This window comes from Photinus pyralis, unplaced genomic scaffold (assembly GCF_008802855.1).
Source record: "Photinus pyralis isolate 1611_PpyrPB1 unplaced genomic scaffold, Ppyr1.3 Ppyr1.4_unclustered_Scaffold6493, whole genome shotgun sequence".
NCBI lineage: Eukaryota > Metazoa > Arthropoda > Insecta > Coleoptera > Lampyridae > Photinus > Photinus pyralis.
In genome coordinates this window covers 5,532-27,954 of record NW_022171981.1, presented here as the reverse complement: position 1 = coordinate 27,954, position 22,423 = coordinate 5,532, and the positions used below count along the sequence as shown (strand labels likewise).

The 22,423-nt window shown below is 36.2% G+C and overlaps 1 protein-coding gene and 2 non-coding genes across 3 annotated transcripts; all 3 read left to right on the top strand.

Moving 5' to 3' along the window:
• The first annotated feature begins 1,576 nt into the window (after positions 1 to 1,576).
• On the top strand, positions 1,577 to 17,429 carry LOC116182641. Its single transcript, XM_031503183.1, has 4 exons — positions 1,577 to 1,778; positions 1,831 to 1,907; positions 16,862 to 17,007; positions 17,056 to 17,429. Exons 1-4 carry the CDS (start codon positions 1,776 to 1,778, stop codon positions 17,283 to 17,285), a joined length of 456 nt encoding a protein of 151 aa, XP_031359043.1. The 5' UTR covers positions 1,577 to 1,775; the 3' UTR covers positions 17,286 to 17,429.
• On the top strand, positions 7,972 to 8,043 carry Trnaw-cca. The gene has a single exon. It is a non-coding gene; the product is annotated as a tRNA-Trp (tRNA).
• Trnaw-cca lies at positions 9,410 to 9,481 on the top strand. The gene has a single exon. It is a non-coding gene; the product is annotated as a tRNA-Trp (tRNA).
• Positions 17,430 to 22,423: the final 4,994 nt, after the last annotated feature.

Here is a 22,423-nt window from a genome sequence, read left to right as displayed (position 1 = left end):
TTACCTAAAACAGCAAGAAATGAACAATATTTCGAAGAAATTCTGTGAAAATCGTATTACTTAGTTTTTTAGATACTTTTCTATACTAAACAAAAAGTTATGGAGTGTTATACCTACAGAGTGGCGGAAAAGTATGGAATCGGCGAGCTACAGCCTTAACCATTCGTTATATTGAAAAAAGTGTGAGATGAAAGTTATTTGATATTATATTATGCATTTTTTGACGAATATGGATATTTTTTCGAATTACGTCATTTTAAGTTATGTCATGTTGAGCATATTTTTTAAATTGAACACCCTATATTTGTTTAGTTTTTTATGATCCTCTAAACTAGGTGCTTCAAAACGGTATAGGGTTTTAACATTCTGAAGTTCTCAGATTTCAAGACATTTGAGTTTTTATATGAATAATTGGCTCATCAAAAATTACTCAATAACGTCAGTATATAGTGCCAGTTGTCAGTGTGTCAGGTTTAGTAAAATGGTTCATTTATCCGAGAAAGAGCGAGTAACAATTTTAATGATGGTTGGGTATGGAGATCGGATGCAATATGAAATACATAAACCTCAATGTTTTGATTTAATTACTGCATTAAACCTAAAATATCTTGAAATCTGAGAACTTCAGAGTGTTAAAACCCTATACCATTTTGAAGCACCTCGTCTAGAGGATAAAAAAAAACTAAAAAAATAAAGGGTGTTCAATTTAAAAAATATGCTCAACATGACAGAACTTGAAATGAAGTCATTCGGAAAAATATCCGTGTACGTCAAAACATGCATGCAAACAACTTTCATCTCACACTTTTTTCAATATAACGAATGGTTAAGGCTGTAGCTCGCTGATTCCATACTTTTCCGCCACTCTGTATAGCTTACGCATAAAATATATTATAATGCATTCATAAATGTTTTTTATGTACAAAAAGTAAATTGCGACCTGACACACTAAATGCTCCTCGATTGGTCATTCATGATTCACGATTAGGTACCTACACAAAGCGTGGTCAAAGTTGCCAATGTACCTAAAGCTATAACCTAAAGTATAAATTCGCAACTTCTATAATCTCGATCTTCGTGAAAAACTACCGAAATAAAACAGCCTTGATTTAAATAAATGATCCAGCTAATGAACTTTGCGGCGAACGGTGCAGTTCTCGTTTGAACGGATAACATGAGCTTAAAAAAAGGTGAGCTAAGATAGGATACCTCGCCGACAAAACAATTAGGTAAGACCCTTGCGCGGTCCCGGCATCCGGTGTCGGTACATCAATTAACTAAAATTTGTCATATTAAGACGCGCCCTGTAAACCACGTGGAAAAGTTCCTGCTAATATCTTTTTACACTTATTCTGTAGTGTTGATTGCGTTTGTACTAAATGTAGGTGTAGACATATAGTTAATTTAGCTATTGCAGTTTTAGCTTCGAGTTAAGGTACCTATGTATGAGTTCAGTCTTACATCAACACACAAACACATTAGTGAAGCGGGAGGATAATTCGTTTAAAAGGGTTTCTAATTTAGCAGTTGATGATGGCACTGGCATTAGTAGACTCAGTCGTTCTTCGACATTCATTCCGCAGTGTAACGTTTAAATTATACATAATTCGTGAACAAAAAAAAGGTGTATAATAGTTTCTCTATTACGTTTACCCCGCAAGTAAAATCAATACCTCGAAGTCGGCGCTGGTTTCTCACAATCGATCAACCAAATTGGAAGTAAATGTCATATTTGAATTTGTAAAAAAAATCTGATACAATATACATCAATAGATATGGTACGTGTTTCTCATGTTTTAACGCATGTACATGAAGGGACGCTTTTTCTAGCATGAGGACATATTTGATGGATGGTTGCCAGGAGTGACGCTTGGATTCACGTTTCCTCCAATACCTAATAAAAGCAGGTAATAATAGTTTACTAACCTTCGTTATTGCTTCTATTTGCCGTATCGTTACTTTAAATAATGTGTCGGTACCTACCATTGTTTTGTAAATTCTAACGTTTGCAGTTTATAAAATAAACTATATACTGCTGTCACAGCAGGGTTGAAATTTTCAGCTTGAGTATGTCCAACTGGTTCTCACTCTCATGTGTTGCAATCAGTGGAACATGTGTGAAACTCTTGATTGACATGTAGGTAGATACATATTTTCAAGGGTGACAACTGTCTTTCATAACCACAAATAGAAACGCTTAGTGTCTCTCTAATTTCTAATATGTGGTACTTACTACTTAGTACTCAATGCACAATAGAATGAATAGGAAGATTACTTAAGACTGCTGACTAGTAGTTGAGATTTGAGAAGTTACTCGAATTTAATCGCAACACATGAAAGCTGAATCAAATGCGGGCTGCATAATTCAGAAGAGGAAAACTGTGAATTTTCAAATGTTTTTCCGGAACGTACAGTGTCAAACCATGCGCATCAGCGCTGCCGGTTTTACAAAAATCATTAGTAACAATTTGAACAAATAAAGCACATAATTGCGTTTCGGAATTTGAATTTAATGTTCACAACATTATTTTTTAATTTACACCTATCGACCGAACAATCAATACCTACACATATTACATTATTACCGTTCGTGTTTGTAATGCATGCGTGATTTTAAATACTCAGTCTGATTTCATATTTTATACTAAAAATAAATTTCATTCAATAAGAAATTCATGACACTCAACTGCAAAGAAAATAATTAAACAATTCACATCGTCAAAATTCGTCTTATGATCATGTTCTTTAAACCAGCGAAAATCTGTACATAAAGAAACACTTTCATTTATAACATGAGGAACCGCTCAATGCATTAGGAACATAATTTTTTGTCATTTAGCCAATGGCTCGTTTCATACCCTTAACAAACAACGTGTACTGATTTATGGAAATGACGCGTTGCTTCAATAACTCTTGTTAATTACCACCGTTGTATAGACGTTCGAAAAATGGGTGGTTGCGTTAATGAACAAGATTCGTAGTTATAATGGATAGAATTTTTAGGTAGTGGCGTTTCTTAATATAATAATTGTCAGTAATCACCATGAATATACATTATTGATCTAGTAGAAACATTTCTATCGATACCAATTATTTCCTTCATGTAGTACGATACACTTACAACGGTATGCTCTTGCGCATCTAGCGTGACGTCACGTGCGAACAAAACCACAGAATATAGAGCAAAATTACGCTTCTTAGATCGCAAATCACATTGATTTGTGTAGAGATCGTCGCGGCGGGTATTTCTGGGATTTCGTGAACGTACGAAATAAACTAACCAAAAATGTTGGCCCTAAACATGAAGTGCGGCTTTTTCAGTAAATATTATGTAATTAATGCGTTATCAAAAGATCGAATCTCTCCTCAGTTTCCGTTTTATTTTGATTTTTAGCGCATTTTCACAAAAAAAAACGCGCTATTGTGGCCATTTCGTCCGTCCGTCCGTCCGCTCGTTCGTTGAGACGCTACTAGTTCTTTATCTTAAGAGCTACTGTTCTAGTTTTTTCGCTATTTGGTTCGTTATGGTGTCGAGGCTTGCACCAAGGAAGGAATTTTTTCTGCGTTTATTGCTAAAAAGTTATTGTAAAAAAAAACAAAAAACCGTTTTTTACATGTTCCAGAATTTTACACTTTTGCCGTTTATTAACGATCCTAGAGATCGTTTATAATTTTGTATTGCTGTCTGCCGTCTGTCTGTTGGTCTGTCCGTCTGTTCCTTTGCCTGTCTGTTCCTCTATCTGTCCGTGTGGACGATAACTTTGTTTAGAAATGTCCGATCGCTTTGACATCTCCGTTAGTGAACTGAATTGCATGAAATTCCATATGGGCATAGCTTTAGCCATATAATACGCAACGCCCAAAGTTGAGTCGAATCGATTCAAAATTCACAGTGCCCTTTTCGCATCTCGACCATTTATAAACCGAAATGCAAACTTGTATTTGAATGAAATTTGATACATAGACACTAAGTAAATGAAAATCTAACGCCAGTTTCAAACTTTGGTTTTGCGCATGCGCAGTGCCAACTTTTTTTATTTATGGACGCATTTAAATGAAATTTGATACATAGGCGCTTGGAACAAAGGAAAATCTAACGTTAATTTCAAAATTTAGATTTGCGCATGCGCAGCTCCAACTTTCTTATTTAGAAAAGCATTGAAATGAAATTCTTCTTATAAACAAAAATTGAAGTAGCACGTCAAAAATGGATTGCACGTGTGCAACGTTATCTGTCATATTTGTGGCCGGATTTTTACGATTTTAACAGAAGTTGCATCTTACAAATTGGGAAAGAATGCAAGTGGAAATGCGCCTTCTGTAAATCGTTTACGATTACTTTTTAACTTGTCATTATTACGTGGTAGTTTTAAAGTAGGTAAAGCATCTGGTTTCAAATGTCCGCTGTTTTTAAAAGTAGGTATAATTAAGAAGTCGTTCCCTTAGAGGTGCTTCAAAACGGCTGGCTTCAAAATGTTCAGATATAGAATTAAACAGCAATGGAAAGACTTAAATACACCACTTAAAATGTAACACCATTTTTCAAGTTAATTTTGTCCTTAGGACGACTTGCAACAATCAATTTTTGAGAAGTCTTCAATTTTCGGAAATCGGAAGTATTTTATTATTTCCGTTCTTTTGGTTTTTCTATTAGAATTTCGCCATTGAGCCACTACACAACCTGGCATTTTGGAATTTTCACTAATGATTAATTAGCTATCAACAAATTAACGCTAAAGCTCGTAGATACAAGTTGCAAAACTGTCACGCGGGACATGTGTACTGGATCGGGCCGTGCATAAACATTTGAATTTTGGCGCCACACGTTCGCAGGTGACGTAAAGCGCAGTAGAAAACGTGTTTGAGAAAAATAATGAGCATATACCGTGTGTATGTGTACCTATCGTGGTAGTGTTATATGGTAAATTAATTCGACATTATTTCTAAACCAAACATTTGACGAAAACGTCAAAACATAATGGGCTATTTTTATGCGCTTGTGATATTACTGTTGATTAGGCCGGATGTCCACCGAATCGGGGCGACGAAGATCGGTCCAACTGTAGTCGTATCCAGATTGATCGGGCCGACTAAAATATTGGCAATTCACATAGATAGGTCGATCGCCTTTCGAACGATTTTTATCGGGTTGACAGTTGACATTCATCTTCGATAAAATGTCAAGTGAAGACGAAACAGTTGTCGCATGCTTTGCACCACAGGGGAAAGAAAATTCGCCGCCACAGTTATTGGCCCGTATGAATAAAAGTAAGCATGTGCTTATACTTGCAAAATTCAAAGTAAATACTCGTAAGTGCTCCTTCCCACTGGGCGACTTAGCAGCGCTGCTGAGCAGCAGGACAGGACGCAGTGCAGTGCTGCTAAACAGACCAGCATGAAGGGGCAGTTACGAGTATTTACTTTGAATTTTGCAAGTATAAGCATTTGCTTATTTTTATTCATACGGGCCATTGGGTACATCCGTACATAACTAATAATAGAAACAGAGGTGCTTTCATTTGTGCCCGTGAACTTGCGAATCATGAACAAAAATTTAAATGTATGTCCAAGAGTAGTTTTTTTTTCCTTTTGGCTGACCTTGCTCGACCATTAACTGCCAGAAGGGACACCAATTACATCTGTGACGGTAGAAGAAGGTTTATCAGCACTTTTGATTATTATGACGATTGACGACACGACAAATGATCGTGCAAGAGCGTCGCGTCGGGCGAAAATAGTCGGTTGCGATTTCGATCGGTCCCGACAAAAATCTAGCCTGTGGACAGGATTCAATAGAAGCGCACGCGCGCGATCTTTATCGGACGATTCAAATCGCACCGATCTTGGTCGTTCCGATGCGGTGGACATCCGGCCTTAAATTTCATTGTATGTATCAAGTTAGGTCATCATATTGCTATGGCCCCACGTTGGGCGCCAAATAAAAAATGCTGTGTATACCGGTCCGTAGGCCAAAAAGACCGTACACAACACATAAACAAACCTAGCTAGCTCAAACCCTTATACTTCTCGGAACAAAACTTCTCCCCAGCACAGAGGAGGAATTCGACTCTTTTCTCATATAGTGGGTTAGACCAAAGACCTTAAATTCCAAATCGATCCTAAGAATTTTGATTAAATAAAATGGACCTTGGGCAAGTATTCAAAGAAAACAGTAAATGAAATCGTTCGAAAGCCAAACACAGAAATTAATGTGAGAATTACAAATTTCAGTTTTAATGGTTACACAATAAAAAAAAAACAAGAAAACAAACAATTACTTATTACAAAGAAAAAAACTACAAATAAAACATAATCTTACTTACATTCGGTACATGTCCAAACTGCTAATCCCTCGGCTAATCCCAATACGTTACACACACAAAAAAAACAACAAAATTCAAATTTACACAAAACAACACTCAAGTCGGCGCCGACACACCTTAGTGACGCACTTTTCTGAAGGTCTAAACTTCCAAAAACTGCCGCAAACTCGGCATGTTAGTCCGTAAAACGGAAACTACACAAACTTCCAAAACTGCTGGCCTCTACACAAATCCAAACTACTGCGGTAACTCGCCGAAACGAAATAAACAAACTTCACTCAATTCAAAAACTGCCCTGACTGGCAGCAAACTGACGATAAAAACTTCAAAACTCCCAAAACAAACTTTAAACTTCAACAAAATGTGGATCTGCTCTTAACTCGCAAGACGCTGATTTCAAAACAAAGAAACGTAGTTCTGCGTTGACTCTGGCAAAAAGCCTTTCCTCTTCTCCGTCCGTTCTATTTAAGGTGGAAACCCTTCTTCCAAAATACAAATTAAAACAGCCAATGATAAGCAGTTTCCAACAGAAAATATCCCTCACTAACTAAGTTAAACTAGAGGTAGAAATTATTTTTATAATCAAATTTTAACCGACACTAAGAGATAACACAAAATTAAAATACTAGGAAAAATAGAATTTTCTATCTTTTAAATACAATGAAAAGGCGATAAATAACATCCACCTGTCAATTAAATTAAGCGTTTACAATGATAACAAAATAAAAGCGATATAAAATTATCAGAAATCTACGTTAAATAAATTCAAAAATGAGATTAAAATGTAAACAATACAAACCTTGACCTCTTTTTCGTAACAATAATTTCTGTTGAAGTACTTAACGAACGATACAAAACAACAATTTAAATAATGAAAATTAATTACATTGAAACCGCCCTTGTCCATTCTAGTTAAGAATCCCAAAATTTCGTCCTGCCAGACGAAATATCACAGCATTATATAAGAATAAACCCATAGAGCGTTTAAAAAAGCGGCAGAGCACCTCGGTGTGACCCCACGGAGTCATTGGATTTGACCCATATTCAATTGGCTTGTTACATGTGGTATATATGTTAACTGTGCAAAGTTTCAACCGAATAGGTTCAAGCGTTTGGTAGGGACAGAGAATTTTAATAGGCTTATTACGTGTGGCATATAGGTCAACTGTGCAAAGTTTGAACCAAATCGGTCCACGCATTTGATAGTTATCGTGTTCACGGACCGACGAAAAGACGGACCATCGACTCCCCTATAAAGCTTGCATTGCTTTGCTCTGCCGCTTGATAAACCCCTAAAGAGCATCTAAAAAAGCGACAGAGCACCTCGGTGTGCCCGCAATAAACATGTTGCATGTGGCACATAAGTCTAGTGTGCAAAGTTTCAACTGAAATGTTCAGTTTGAAGTTTGAAGAAATCGGTCCAAGCGTTTGACAGTTATTGCGCTCACGGACAGACGGACACCATCCACTCTCCTATCTATCTGTTTATTTATTTATTTATTTTTATTTTTTTATTTATAGATTTATTTACTTACTTATGTATTTAATTATTTATTTTGAATGTGTATAACGTTATCTGATTGCGTAATTCTGTAAATGATCATTCTGTCCTAGCTCACAATTTGTCATCGTCGTCATGACGCACAACGACTCCGTGGCGCAACGGTAGCGCGTCTGACTCCAGATCAGAAGGTTGCGTGTTCAAATCACGTCGGGGTCAACTTTTTTTTTCTTTTGGCTCAAAACTCTAGCATCAAATATTCCAATGGTACTTTAATTTCGGGTACTTTACTCGAACCAGAAGTTTAGTTTTTGCCTGAGATTTATTTAATTGATGCTACAATCGATTCTTCTTCCGGATCATCACCTATCAACACATAATAAATCGGCTTGTGCGGTCAATCGGGTCAATCTAGCAAAAATTTAATCAACATTAAATTAATGCAGTAAATATTCTTAGTAAAAGTGGACAGGAAATAAAATACGAACTTAAAAATGCTAATACGTATCAACAGCATCCCAGATACGCTTATCTTCAAAGTTTAATTTTTGTAAATCCTGGAGCCGAATATGTGACACGTCATTTTTGTCTTTTACTTGCGCTATAGTTGTCGCTGTAATTTGAATAAAGCAATATGGGCTACAGGTCAACATTTTTACTTCTGCGCCTCGGGAGTTAATTAGGATGCTATTCTCCCAGATGCAGTCAACGGGGGAATGAACGGCTAAAAGTAGGTAATATCATAATCTAACTCATCCGTTTCATGTCTTATTGTACAATAAACTCAATAACATTTTACAAATAAGAATGACTACTTGCATTTTATCAATTATCGCATAATCAATGTCCTCTTAACCTTGCGTCTATGAGTAGGCGTATTTGTCGTTGTCAATCTGTTTTGAAGAAATGCCCAGGATCCCTGCGCGTCAAAAATGTCTGTAGTTCGCATAAAACAAACAAGAAAATTATAACAAAAAGGTATTTTTATTATAACTGGTACTGAAATACCATAAAACTACACGTAGCTGTAAGGAACAATGTATACCGTTGCGCCCAAAATTTGAGGGACACTCTTGCGTTGGTAACATAATTGTGGGAAGTCCTTCAACTTGGCCGATTCGCTATCTTGTAAGATTTTTTCTCTCCGTTATTTAACCACCCAAGCGGTGTATGGGGGCAACAGCACGTAGGCTACAGCGATAAGTTCCCCATCTCTAATTGTCTGTAGGGCTATGTTTTTAGCGCCCTGGGCTATATATTGGCAAAAATGATCCACAAGCCCAGATCTTAATTGCAAATATCTTATCAAAAAAATATAATTTAGCAAATTGAATCACAATTAATTAAATTCAACACAGGAAATAACTTTGTTTACTATTAATTACTTCATTAATTAATTAATTAATTAAATTTATTTATTTATTAACTTATGGTTATGTATCTATTTAATTATTTATTGTGAATGTGTAAAACGTTATCTGAATGTGTTTTAAGTCCTTGATAATTCTGTAAATGATAATTCTGTCACATCAGTAAGTCAGCAAAATTCGTCTCCCAATTTGTCATCGCCGTCATGACGTACGACGACTCCGTGGCGCAACGGTAGCGCGTCTGACTCCAGATCAGAAGGTTGCGTGTTCAAATCACGTCGGGGTCAACTTTTTTTTCTTTTGGTTCAAAATTCTAGCATCAAATATTCCAATGGCAGTCTAATTTCGGGTGCTTTACGGTAACCAGAGTTTAGTTTGTACATGAGAGTTTTTAAATTAATGCTGTAATCTATTCTTCTTCCGGATCATCACCTACAACGCATCACATATCGGCTTGCGCGGCCAATCTAGCAAAAATTTAATCAATATTAGATTAATGCAGTAAATATGCTGAGCAAGAGGGTAGAAAATCAAATACCTACGTACCTAGAAATGATAATACATACAAACAACATCCCACATACCTAAGGTATTGTGCAAAACCATTTTTTGCCAACCCACTGATTGATGCGGCTTCGGCATACGATTTTGCCCAATTTTCAATTATATTTCATCCACTGGGTACATTATAAATTGTGTGATCGTTTTCGCGTTTTCAGTGACGATATGTTCTTAGGAATAGTAGGTGTTGGTTTTTTTGAGATTAAATCGTTATACCCAGACAAAATGTTGTCGTCATTGCTTTGCAGTAACAATTCACTTTCTGAACACATTCTCAAACCACATTGGCAAGTCTTGCTAAATACGTACAGGATTATGTGCAACTCAATTTTTTCAGAACCATCGTTACTTCTTTCTTGCTCCCGAACTTAGATCCCTCTTACACGGATCTGATCGTACAGAATCGCGGCCAGCTTGTTGAATTATAACAGTGTTGAACGGATAAAAGACAACTTTAACCTCTTTACAATACTAAAAAATAATTCCTTAGCTTTTTTTGAACTCTTTACCATCTTTTCTTCTTATCTTCACAGCCGAGCTGTCCAAACAAATTTCTTACTGTACTGGCACTGGAGTAGATAGAGTTAACTGAAAAACAATGCACAGAAATAAATCAGGAACTAAAGACAAATAGCTGTAAATAGAAAACAATGACCATGTTTGCCTCTTTATTTAAAACCTTTAAACGCGTTGGAAAAGAAATGAATTTGGTGCGCCTTCTGTTTGTACAGGATGACCTATTAACAAAGGTCATTGCACAGCTTGGCGAAAAAAATTTTTTTAACAAAAGAGGCCAAGAGAAATCGCTGGAAATTAGTTATAGCTCATACAACATGAGGGGTGGGGGAAGGGGAATATCTCTTTAAGGAGGTGAATGTAACTTCGGTTTAGGTTCACCGATTTTCATATAATTGGTCTTATTTATTGAAAAAATGTATTAAAATTATTTATTTTTTATTTATTTTTTTGCCTTTATTTTTGAGTGGGCGGGGTTTCAGCCAAGGCTGTTCTACCGACCCAACCCACTATACATTTACAAATATCTATGCCCGAACCCGGATTCGAACCAGGGACCCTTAGCACCACAGTCCAGCTTCAACTGAACTGCGCCTTACGGGCCGGCGGTGTTCTCTGAGTGCAATTAGATTTTAAAAGAATAATCTTTTTAGTAAATGTGATGAATGATAGAGGGCGTGGTTTGACATTAACATAAACTTTGTAGGTTTTTTGAAAATTTTAAACAGAACTATATAATTATGTATTTATAGGATATTATCAAATAAAGATGAAAATGTGAAAGTATCAGTGAATACCGCATTTCGATATCTGTTTTTTGAGCAGAGATATGGCAAAAATACGAACATCCACAAATTCAAATTGCCATATATATATTCATCCAAGTTTGCTTTGAAACAAAAGAACACATAACAAACGATAATTAAAATTAAGCCAACTTAGATGAATATTGCGCTTTCGTTATATATGTACTTCGGCAACAAATATCAAAATGATCTTTACACTGAGCTCCATAAAACCATGCGTTAACCTAAACCGAAGTTACATTCAACTCCTTAAAGAGATATCCTTCATCCCCTATCCCTCATATTTTATGTGCTGCATCAAAATGATGCAACTTGGATGAATATGGCAATTTAAATTTGTTTTCGTTATATTATATCTGCTTAGGCAACAGATATCAAAATGCTCTTTATACTGAGTTCCATAAACATTTGTCATATTACAGAGAGTTCTCTTCGTGTAATTAGATTTTAAATGAATAGTCTTTTTAGCAAATGTGATAAATGGTAGAGGGCATGGCGTGGCTTGAGATGCATGTACTTTTAGGCATTTTTGTTGGATAGGATTTAGGAAAAAATTATTTTTCTATATAACTATGAATCGTACACCATCTAGCGGCGAACCTAGAAAATAATTTCCAGTGGTATCTCCTGGCCCTTTTTGTGAACAAAATCTTTTTCCATGCGCTGTGCAATGAATGGTTCCATAGATATGGCCTGCGACTTTTATTAATGGTACACCCTGTACATAGTTTTTGATAGGGTGATATCAATTAAGTCACATGAAATCTGGGAAAATGTGGATAACTTCACGCTCTCAAACCAATCATTAATTTGTCCACCCATTTTGTTCCAGTTCGTTAATGAATGTTTTCTCAATAAATCAGCGTTAGCGCGCAACTCCACCCTGTATTTTAGCTTTACGTTTTCCGGAACCAAGTTTGATTGTGGCCGTTAAAGATAAACAAAATAGCATTAGTGGTCTCCTGCGAATATTTTTTTGAAACCTGTTTTTGCCCATTGGGACTTAAAAAAGTACATTTTATGGGAATTAACGACATTCTAACCAGGCTTAAATTTACTATACTTAAATGCCAATAATTGGCGATTGATAGTGCTCATTAAACCAGGGTTGGTGACTGGTGTTTTAGCTCTACCTCTTACAAAAAGTTTGTTCGCGGTCACTTTACTTCCCGAATCAAGCAATGTACGATTTCCCTACATTTTGGGCAAATTCGAAAACGGACTTAAAAAGTTAGCTCGTACCAGTTTTTAATAGCAATTGACACCAATAATGTACAAATTGTACTTACTTGAGCATGAACGAGCACTCAGACGGCACTAACGATTTGAATAATACGAAATTCGACCATGGGATAAAAAATAAATCGAAACAAATTTTCTTAAAAGATTTAACACTCCCGTTGGTTTATTGAGCATAAAGACACTAGTTTGTCTGGTGATTCGGTTCGGGTCAATTCTACGAAGATGCTAAATTGTCCTCAGACAACAATATATTAATTAAATAGCACCTCTTTTATGACATGTGTATGAATGCATTGTGTGTAATGTATGTTCGCTTTTGAACTAATCACATTGACATCTTCTGAAAAGGGTAATATACCGTCTACAATTTTTCACTTTTTAATAATTGAGTACCTAATTGAGATGATGTTCTTGGTCTTTTCCCCAACGATCTCAGTGCAAGAATAACGATTTTGACATGTTTTGATCACACTCTTATGGTCGTCAAAAATGCATCAAATTTATGCCTTCGGAATTGAGATAATGCTCTTAGTTCTTTCCCAGCGATCTTGGTGCATAAATAACGATTTTCACATGTTTTGATCAAAATCCATGTGGTCGCTCAACATGCGCATCAAATTTATGTCTTGCAAGACATGGGCATTGAGATTATGGTCTTAGTTCTTTCCCAACGATCTTTGTGCATCCATGTGGTTGCCAAAAATAGATCTAATTCAGGTTCTGGTTATTGATATAATCCTCTTGGTTTTTTCCCAACGATCTTGGTGCATAACGATTTTGACATGTATTGTTTTGATCAAAATCTACGTGGTCGCCAAAAATGCATCAAATTCATGGCTTGGGCATTGACATAATGCTCCTAGTCTTTTTCCCAACGATCTTGGTCCGTGAATAACGATTTGTTTTGATCAAAATCCATGTGGCCTCAGAAAAATAATTTGACATATTTCAATCACACCATGGGGTTATCAAATGTGCACGTGATGTACTCTTTCAGTATCAAGATATGCGTCTGAAAGTTTTTACAACTCTAAATTAATGCGTAAAGAATAATTTTGGGTAAATTTTGCTCTAAAACATTTGACCTATACCACAGAGAAGAGTTATATTGAATTGTTACACTTCTAAGGGTCATAAGGAATAATCTAGCGGAAGTCCGAACTCATTACATGACCTAGGGAATGAAATATGTTGATTTCTATTATATTGAGTCCGCAGTTTTTCCTGTTCCCGATTCACTCGAAGTCCTATAACTTTTATTCCTGTTGAACCAGCTTCCTGACAATCAATAGCGTCCGTCCTTAATGTCCAAAGTAGCCGTACACCAAATTTCAACACAATCGGTCACTTTTAAAAAGAGTTAGAGCGCATACGGACGGACGGACGGACGACAATACAAAACTCTAAAGGATCTGGGGATCCTTAATAATTGTTTAATAAAAGCATATTGACCCGATAAGCAGGTACAGAAATACAGAAAAAGTGCGTGAAGATATACCTGCACTCAAGGTTACGAAATTACGAGTATTTCACGAGGCACAAAAAATAAATTACCTTTCATAATGAAAGCCTAAAATGAAGCGCCATGAATACAATCAATCACAAGATTAGAGCTAATAAAAACATTTCGCGTTGCAGTCGCTGTTGGCGCCTACCCCTTGCAATTCCATGCCATCTGTCGCACCAATGCATATTTTTCATTCTTTATTTGATTTTGTACAAGCTGTCTTTTCATACTGTAGCTTCGAATAAAGTACTTTTAGTTTTACTGACTGCGTTACTCAAATCCGAAGAAGTAGGTGCCTTACTCTATGGGCCGCATATGCCTTATTAAAAGTTACGCCGAGACCTCATCTACTATGCAAATATCTTCCAGGAAGTTAGCCACAGCAAGACACCATCTGGTCACAATGAAGTATACGAAGGACCAACTTTAGATCTAAAGACTCTTTCGGCGCCTCCTCTAGCAGAATATTTAATTAAACGCGATTACAGTGAAACTTTCAACAAATCGAACTTTGTTGCGCTTATAAGTACCGTTCGCGTTGTTTTGATCCCTATTTGTATTGGCAAAATTTAATTTTTTTGGCGGCTATAGTCATCCGGAAAACAATAATTAAGTAAAACCTTAAAGTAATCTTAGCACACAAGTATACCTTGGCGACGAACCGATATTTTTCTTTCTGACATACTTTTATATTGCGTCAATCTACCTGCCTGTCGTCTTCAAAATTAATTTTAGCGATACTGTCTCTATCTCTATTGTTTGTACGAACTTAAAGCAGGACAGTTCAAATAAATGTATGTGGTATAAAATTATGTTTTGAGCAACAATCGATCACTTCAAATACGAATACGCCCACGTCTGAAATATATCCCGTGGTAATAGTCAATTAACAATAGTCGAGAGTTACTAATTATATACGACCTGGAAAATTAAATTTTTCATTTTTACTTAGACAGTGTAGTTGTAACGTTAAATAACGTTTGAGATTAATAAGTATGACGAATAAGTACATCCAATTATTGGCTTTGCCGCGATAAATATCTCAGACGGATTTTGTCTGTTTGTATTTTTTGACACAGCATTTATTTATACACGTAACCTTTCATTTAAAAATAAAAGAGTAAAAGTACATTTCTCCCATTGCCAGGTTTATAAGACATTCCATGAAACCGTTGAGTGATTCTTCACTCAACGATGAAACGCTTTCATAAGTAACTACGGGAACTACCTACCTTACTCGTATTTTGAAAATTATCACCGATTTATTTAATGGAAATCAGCAGATCATTATTATTTTCAAAACATCCTATTCTACCATTACTTATTGACCATTACCACATTAGCATATTATTCAAAACTGCTACTGATAGTTCAAATAATGCTCTATTAGTTATTAAGGTATCAAGGGCGTTATGAACTAAATAACGCCCCAGGTCAACAGTGTAGAACCCGAGGGCCTCCGGCCCGAGGGTTATACGTTGACCGTGGGCGTTGTGTTCATAACGCCCGTGGTGCCTTCAACGTTTTATGTCATACTTGATGATTTTCCAAGAATCAGCGGTGCCAGATGATCAAAAGAGAAGATTATGAGAATCATCAAAATTAAGTTATCCATGGTCGTAACCGAGGCCGTAACTATGGAGATAGATATTATATTTGTCAAAGTCAAACATTCTAAAAACTGTCTGAAAAATGGCAGACGAAGCGTCTCATTTACCGGTACACGTTCTTGCGCGAGCCGCAAAAGCGAATGAAGCCATAGTGCCACAAAAATCGAAATCCTCTTATGAAAAAGAGTACGCTATTTTTGCAAAATGGATGGTGAGTAATTCTGTGGAGACCATAAACGAAACCGTTATATTGGGTTACTTCCAAGAGTCGGTATGTTTAAGTCTATGGTTTAAGTAATTTTATTAGTCATTAAACGGAAAGGTGATTTACACTCAGAGTCATTTTCTCCCAATTCACTTTGGACGAAATTGTCAATGCTATACGTAAAGAGTTAATGGTAAAGAAGAAGATTAAGAGTTTCGAAAAATTTGTGCATCTAAAAGGGTATTTAAAACAAGTTCAGGAAAGCTATCGTCCAAAAAAATCAAAAATCCTTACTTGCGAACAGATAGTCGCCTTCCTTACAGAAGCACCTGACCCGCAGTATCTGATCTACAAAGAGGAAAGAAAATATATGGGTCTGGGCCAAGCTGGTGCGGTGTTCTCTGGACAGTCCCAGAATTGTTCTTTTTACTTCAAAATAACAGTAGGATAATGCGACATCAACACAGTTCGTTTTATTTAGTTGTTGAAAATAAAAAATTCGTACAGATTCATTATTCCATATTTATAGGATTTACAGAAATAACGCCCTTGGGCGTTATAGAAATAACGCCCGTTGCTAGGCATAATTGGGGTTGTCATGGTGGAGTGCATTATTTGTCATTTAATGTATCTTGATTTAGGATTATTATAACTGAATAATAATCAAGTATGACATAAACAAATTAAAGTTATCCTTACCTATTTTAAGTCATTTATAATCTCGATGTCTTTCACATTTAAACCTTTCTTCGTATACTTACCAAACCCATTAACTTCTTAAATAATCCTATACCTACCAATTTAATAATTTTACTTTCTTAGTTTTGCCCACATTCGTGGATAAAACCTCTTCACAACCCATTTGTTAAATTACCTCTCTTCCTTATACTCACCTAACTGCCTAAAAAAAAAGGGAAAAGTTAGTGCATTTCCATTTCTTCAAATTACCCAATAAATTTCCAGTGAATACCATTTTACTTCAATACCAATTCTTCATGGTTAATTAATTGTATTTCCATTGCGTCTTAATTTTTAACAAAAACTCTGCTCTTGTACTATTTTTTTCTACTTTGTGCAACTGTATTACAATGTTCTTTTTGAACTTTACTAAATATTTTTTTTTAATGCTCTCCATTCTTCTATTCCATAACTACTTAATCCTATACAATGGATGTGACTAACATTTTAATTCCTTCATTGTTTTTTCATAATTGAAACAGTCCCCACCAAATCCACCAACGAAAAGTCAGAAAACGAACTGCGTATACTGCGACGATCTTTCGCCGGAAGATCGTGCACCATCGGTGGCTTGGGTTCTCCTGTACACAAAAAAACGGTATAATTACAAAAATGAAATTTAATGAAGGTAAGCAAATGGAACATCCAGCTGTAATTTACAAGTCAAAATCTGTAGATGATGACAGAGGCGATAGTCGGCTGAAGACGGCGGAACGGCGGCAAGAAACAGCGGAACGGAAGTGCTTCGAGCGTCACCAGAAGTTTTCGGTCTCTCTTGCTTCTGGACAAGATGCGGTCGGCGATGGTAAGCTCCAGGTAACTCGAATGGAGAACGGCGATCCACGGAATTCTAAAGAGCAAGCGGGGACACTAAATAATCGGATTCGGTCGCGGTTTCTACGGTAGAGCAGGAAAACGAGACAATATTCCCCCCTTGTAATTAATGAAATGGAAAGTAGCAAAAAGCTTACGTTGCAGTTAGTAGGAATTACTTCCAAGAAAAAGCAAATGCTATACTTACGGTGCGGGCACTTAATGTAAAAGTAAAATCTAAACGATATGAATGCAAAATAAATTTACGAAAAAGCTCAAAATTACGATACTTACAAAACGTAGTTTGCAAAGATGGTAACGGCAGATAGAAGAAGATTTAAATATGGTTAAACACCAAACGCAAAAGATGCAAAAGGCAAAAGAGCCCCCCAGGTACGATCCTGAAATTGATATAAATGGATAGAGCGCACCTTAACGAAGCGTCTTCAATAAAAAAATCTGCGGAAGAGGCTCTAAATTTTCCACAATCTTAATTAAAAGTTCAATTCATTTCGTCGAAAGTGAGGTTATATTACCTACTCCAAATTTCATGATTGTTTTTCAGTTGGTAGTGGTGTTCTTAACATTCCTGAGTGCCAACTTTAGTTAGTTTCTTAAGATGTTATGTTATTTTTCCACGATTTAATTAACTTTAAACAATGATATACAACTTTATACATGTATTTTTAATTATACCATAATAGCAGTAAGTAATTCTCTACATCCTACATTGCTAAGCAGCGATTCATAAGGAAAAGACGTTCCAAGTTAAGCGGTGATCGCCAACGTATCGGCGATCCATGGAAAATGCGAGAGATGTACCATCCTCTCTCGACCGTATTAGGCGGTGGATGCTAAGTGGCGATTGATATAGTCCGGGCGAGAATTTTGGGATCTTAACTTCTAACGGCAAATCTTGAGACATTTTGGTGACAAGTGTTTTTAGGGTAATTGGACCCTGCTGAATCCGATTTTGCCTGTCACCGCCTCGAATTCCGGCTGCTAAGGCCTCAAATCAAGATGGCGCCCAAAATGGCGACTAAAACTCACTTTAAAATTTGTTGTTGTAGTAACCAAAGATATTATCATGATTTTTATCTAGTACATACGTTTCATTATTTATTACTATCGTATAAAAAAATATGTAGCTGAAAACAAATTAAGGTGTTGGTCAAAATGACGGTAGAAACTTGTGTTAACTATTTCTTTAGTTGCAAAGAAAAAAATTGCATTTTTTACATGGGATTGATACAAATAGGTTCAAATGAGTTTGTCTACCCACCATTGTTAATAATAACAATGTGTGAAAAAAATAAAAAAAATGGTTCCCAAAATCCGGATATTTTTATGACATTTGGTGATATTTTAATAGCAATCATTGAAATCTTTTTGAGTGCGTTAGGGAGGTATTAATAATTATATTATAAGATCCTTATAAAGTTTTTTTAGTTTTACAAATAGAACGCAAAATAAGTATTGTTTATACAGCGTTTGAAACGCACTCGTAATTTAGGACCTAATCTATTACGGCGACGACGCAACGTGCGCAAAATTACTGATAGTGCGAATCTGCTGGCTACATGCTATAGGTTCAAATATTATATACCAAGTTCGAAATATTTTGACTGTGGGTGTGCCATGCCAAAAGCATGTACATTGTGGGTGCAAGAAAGGGTCAAAACTAACATGTGCAAGTGCCGGGGAACTGTAAATTCGAAAGGCAAACGCATGCTGTGCACCAGAAGTTGCCAAATGTAAAAGCGTTTGCACCAACAACGCAAGCGAAGAAACTCAGCTTGTGCAATCTTCCGATTCAAGTGACGAATCCGAATAAAGCCTAATGTTTTTGCTCATTTCCATTTTTTTAAGTTTTGTATTCGATTTATTTTTTTATACAGAGTTTGTATACAGTAATAAATAATATGAAATTAAACGAAAAATAATGATTTTAATACTACCTGTATATCGCATACAAAAAGCCAAAATAAGCGCCATCTTGTCCGCTATTTTTGAAAAAGTGTAAGTAAAGTTTTTGTATTTCTTTTTTACTTAAGCAGGCACGTTGTAAACAAATTATAATTCTCTTGCTCACTTAAAGTAGAATAAATCAAGAATACTACAAAACGCGGCATTTGGAGCTCTATTTCAGCCGCCATCTTAAATTTTGTTGGCTTCAAAATTTTTCATAAACTAGTACTAAGTAGCAAAACGTATGTGCCACATAAAAATCATAATAATATTTTTGTTTTCAACAAGAAAAAAATGTTAAAGTTAAGTTTTGGTCGCCATCTTGATTTGAAGCCTTAGCAGCCAAAATTCGAGGTGGTGACAGGCAAAATCGGATTCAGCAGGGTCCAATTACCCTAAAAACACTTGTCACCAAAATGTCTTCAGATTTGCCGTTAGAACCTTTATAATGCGCTTTACCGAATGTCTCGCCTGGACTAATACGAACAAGTTAAAAAGTAATCGTAAACGATTTACATAAAGCGCATTTCCGCTTGCATTCATTTCCCATTTGTAAGATGCAACTTCTGTTAAAATCGTAAAAATCCGGCCACAAATATGAAAGATAGCGTTGCACATGGGCAATCCATTGTTGACGTGCTACTTCAATTTCAGTTTATGAGAAGAATTTCATTTCAATGCTTTTCTAAATAAGAAAGTTGGAACTGCGCATGCGAAAACCTAAATTTTAAAACTAATGTTAGATTTTCCTTTGTTCCAAGCGCCTAAGTATCAAATTTCACTTAAATGGTTCCATAGATAAAAAAGTTGGCACTGCGCATGCGCAAAATAAAATTTTGAAACTGGCGGTAGATTTTCCTTTATTCCAAGTGCCTATGTATCAAATTTCATTCAAATACTTTTATAAGTAAAAAAGTTTGCAATTCGGTTTATAAATGGTCGAGATGCGAAAAGGGGACTGTGAATTTTGAATCGATTGCGTATTATATGGCTAAAGCTATGCCCATATTGAATTTCATGCAATTCAGTTCATAACTAACGGAGATGTAAAAGCGATCGAACATTTCTAAACAAAGTTATCGTTCACACGGACAGATAGATGGACAGACAGACAAAGGAACAGACGGAGAGACCAACCGGCAGGCGACAGATAGCAATGCAAAATTATAAACGATCTCTAGGATCGTTAATAAACGGCAAAGTGTAAAATTATGGAACATGTAAAAAACGGTTTTTTGTTTTTTTTACAATAACTTTTTTTGTAAGCGGTACAGAAAAAATTCCTTCCTTGGTACAAGACTCGACACCATAACGAAACAAATAGCGAAAAAAGTAGAACAATAGCTCTTAAGATAAAGAACTAGTAGCGTCGCAAAACGAGCGGACGGACGGACGGACGGACGGACGGGCGGACGGACGGACGGACAAAGTGGCCACAATAGCGCATTTTTTTTTATTTTTGTGGAAATGCGCTAAAAAGGTGTTCCAAGTTAAGCGGCGATCGCTAACGTAGCTGCGATCCATGGAAAATGCGAAAGATGTTCCTTCCCCTCTCGACCGTATTAGGCGGTGAATGCTAAGTGGCGATTCATACAAAAAGGACTGTATACGCTTCAAAAAGTGGTGTTATTAAAATGTACCTACCTCACATGGAAGTGTCGCTTATTTGGTGTTTAAGACGAACAAAACCTAAAATTGTATTGTATATTATACCCTTTATTACATTCTCTTAATATACACGTTAAACCCAACATATTTCATTTTAGTGGACGAAGAAGTTAACATAACCTCCTACAAAAATTTCCTGTCACCTTTGTTTATTAGTGGAAAAAGAGCTGTCACGTAAAATTGTTCAGTTTCGCCAACTTAAGAATGACAAAATATACGTAAAATAACACACGATTTCCAGAAAATGAGGTGAACTTTTAATTAAGATTGTGGAAAATTTAGGCCCTCTCCCGCAATTTTTTTATTCTAAACGTGTTATTAAGGTGTCCTCTATACATTTCTATCAGTTTCATGATCATACCTGGGGGCCTTATTAGCGTCACGTATCCGAAAGACCTACTAATAATGGCTTATCGTAGCTGAAATTGTAAAATATTAATTTGCCTTCTTCTTCTAAATGACAAGAGCCCTTGGACGTAAAAAAACAACAACTGAAATATCTGAACGGGAACAGTTGCAAATGGCGGGCGGATTAAATGCGCTTTATTTATAGTAGTGACGACTGAAACATAACTCCAGAAATTATGTCAATTACCTTTAGCTTCTATCTTCAATTCCGAAATACTTTCAGTACAACACTTTTGTAACAAAGCGCCCAACTTAAAACGCGTCTAGATACCGGGTGTTCAGCAAAGCTGATCGACTTCACCAATATACGGTGCAGTCATAATTTAGGGCGCGAAACTTCAAGGCGGAAACGGGGCTTCGATACAGTGCTGCGGGGTATTTACGGAATGGGGTCTAACTATAAATGCCCGTACTAAGAGAACGAGAACATTGCGCTCGGAGATCGATCGGCTGTATTATTCGGAGATCCGCATCCAAAAAATCTAGAAAACTGGGCGACCAAAGATTTCTGAAATTATATCTTCGACGAAACGACTACCTTTAAAAAGAAAAATGTGTTCAACATATATTGCCGACATTTTCTACTGCCGCTCCCGTACACAAGAATACTGTTCGCAGTTATGGGTTATGGGACCTTTATGACAGGATGTCGGCATCATCAGTGTTGGTGGTGCTGACTTATTTGCTTTGCGTCAATTTTTTTTCGTTACGCTGATTTTTCCGACCCCTTAACACCATGGTTATTCTTTTTGTTCTACCACAATATGGGTTAGCGAAAATACTATACGATCAAAAAGAGTTATTGTCGAGTTACCTTTGGAATTTTTGTTTATATGGAAAATCCTATTTAACTTGATTTACTAAAGGCGACTCAACGTCAATTCTTTTTTCATCGCCCGTTGAAAACACAAAACGCTTACGCTTAAAATTGTTCTGCGGATGCGAAATAGGTAACTTTCTTATTTGTGGAGCAATGTGATCGGAACTTTTATGGTAGATTCCTCTAATAAAAGCTAACAAAATGAAAGTGTAAAAGCGCCGAATATAAATTAAACCCCAAGAATAAAGATACAAATGACAAATACCCCATTTTCGACGGGTATTTGTTCTAGCCTTACCAACCTATACGCTGAGACTTACTCAAAAAGCGCGTATTAATATATTGGTCCATTTTTGACCCGAATCAA

Coding starts and splice junctions, on each gene's coding strand:
- LOC116182641 (XM_031503183.1), top strand. Junction 1,908..16,861: donor CCAATACCTAATAAAAGCAG/GTAATAATAGTT, acceptor TAATTGAAACAG/TCCCCACCAAATCCACCAAC. Junction 17,008..17,055: donor AAAAATGAAATTTAATGAAG/GTAAGCAAATGG, acceptor CAAAATCTGTAG/ATGATGACAGAGGCGATAGT.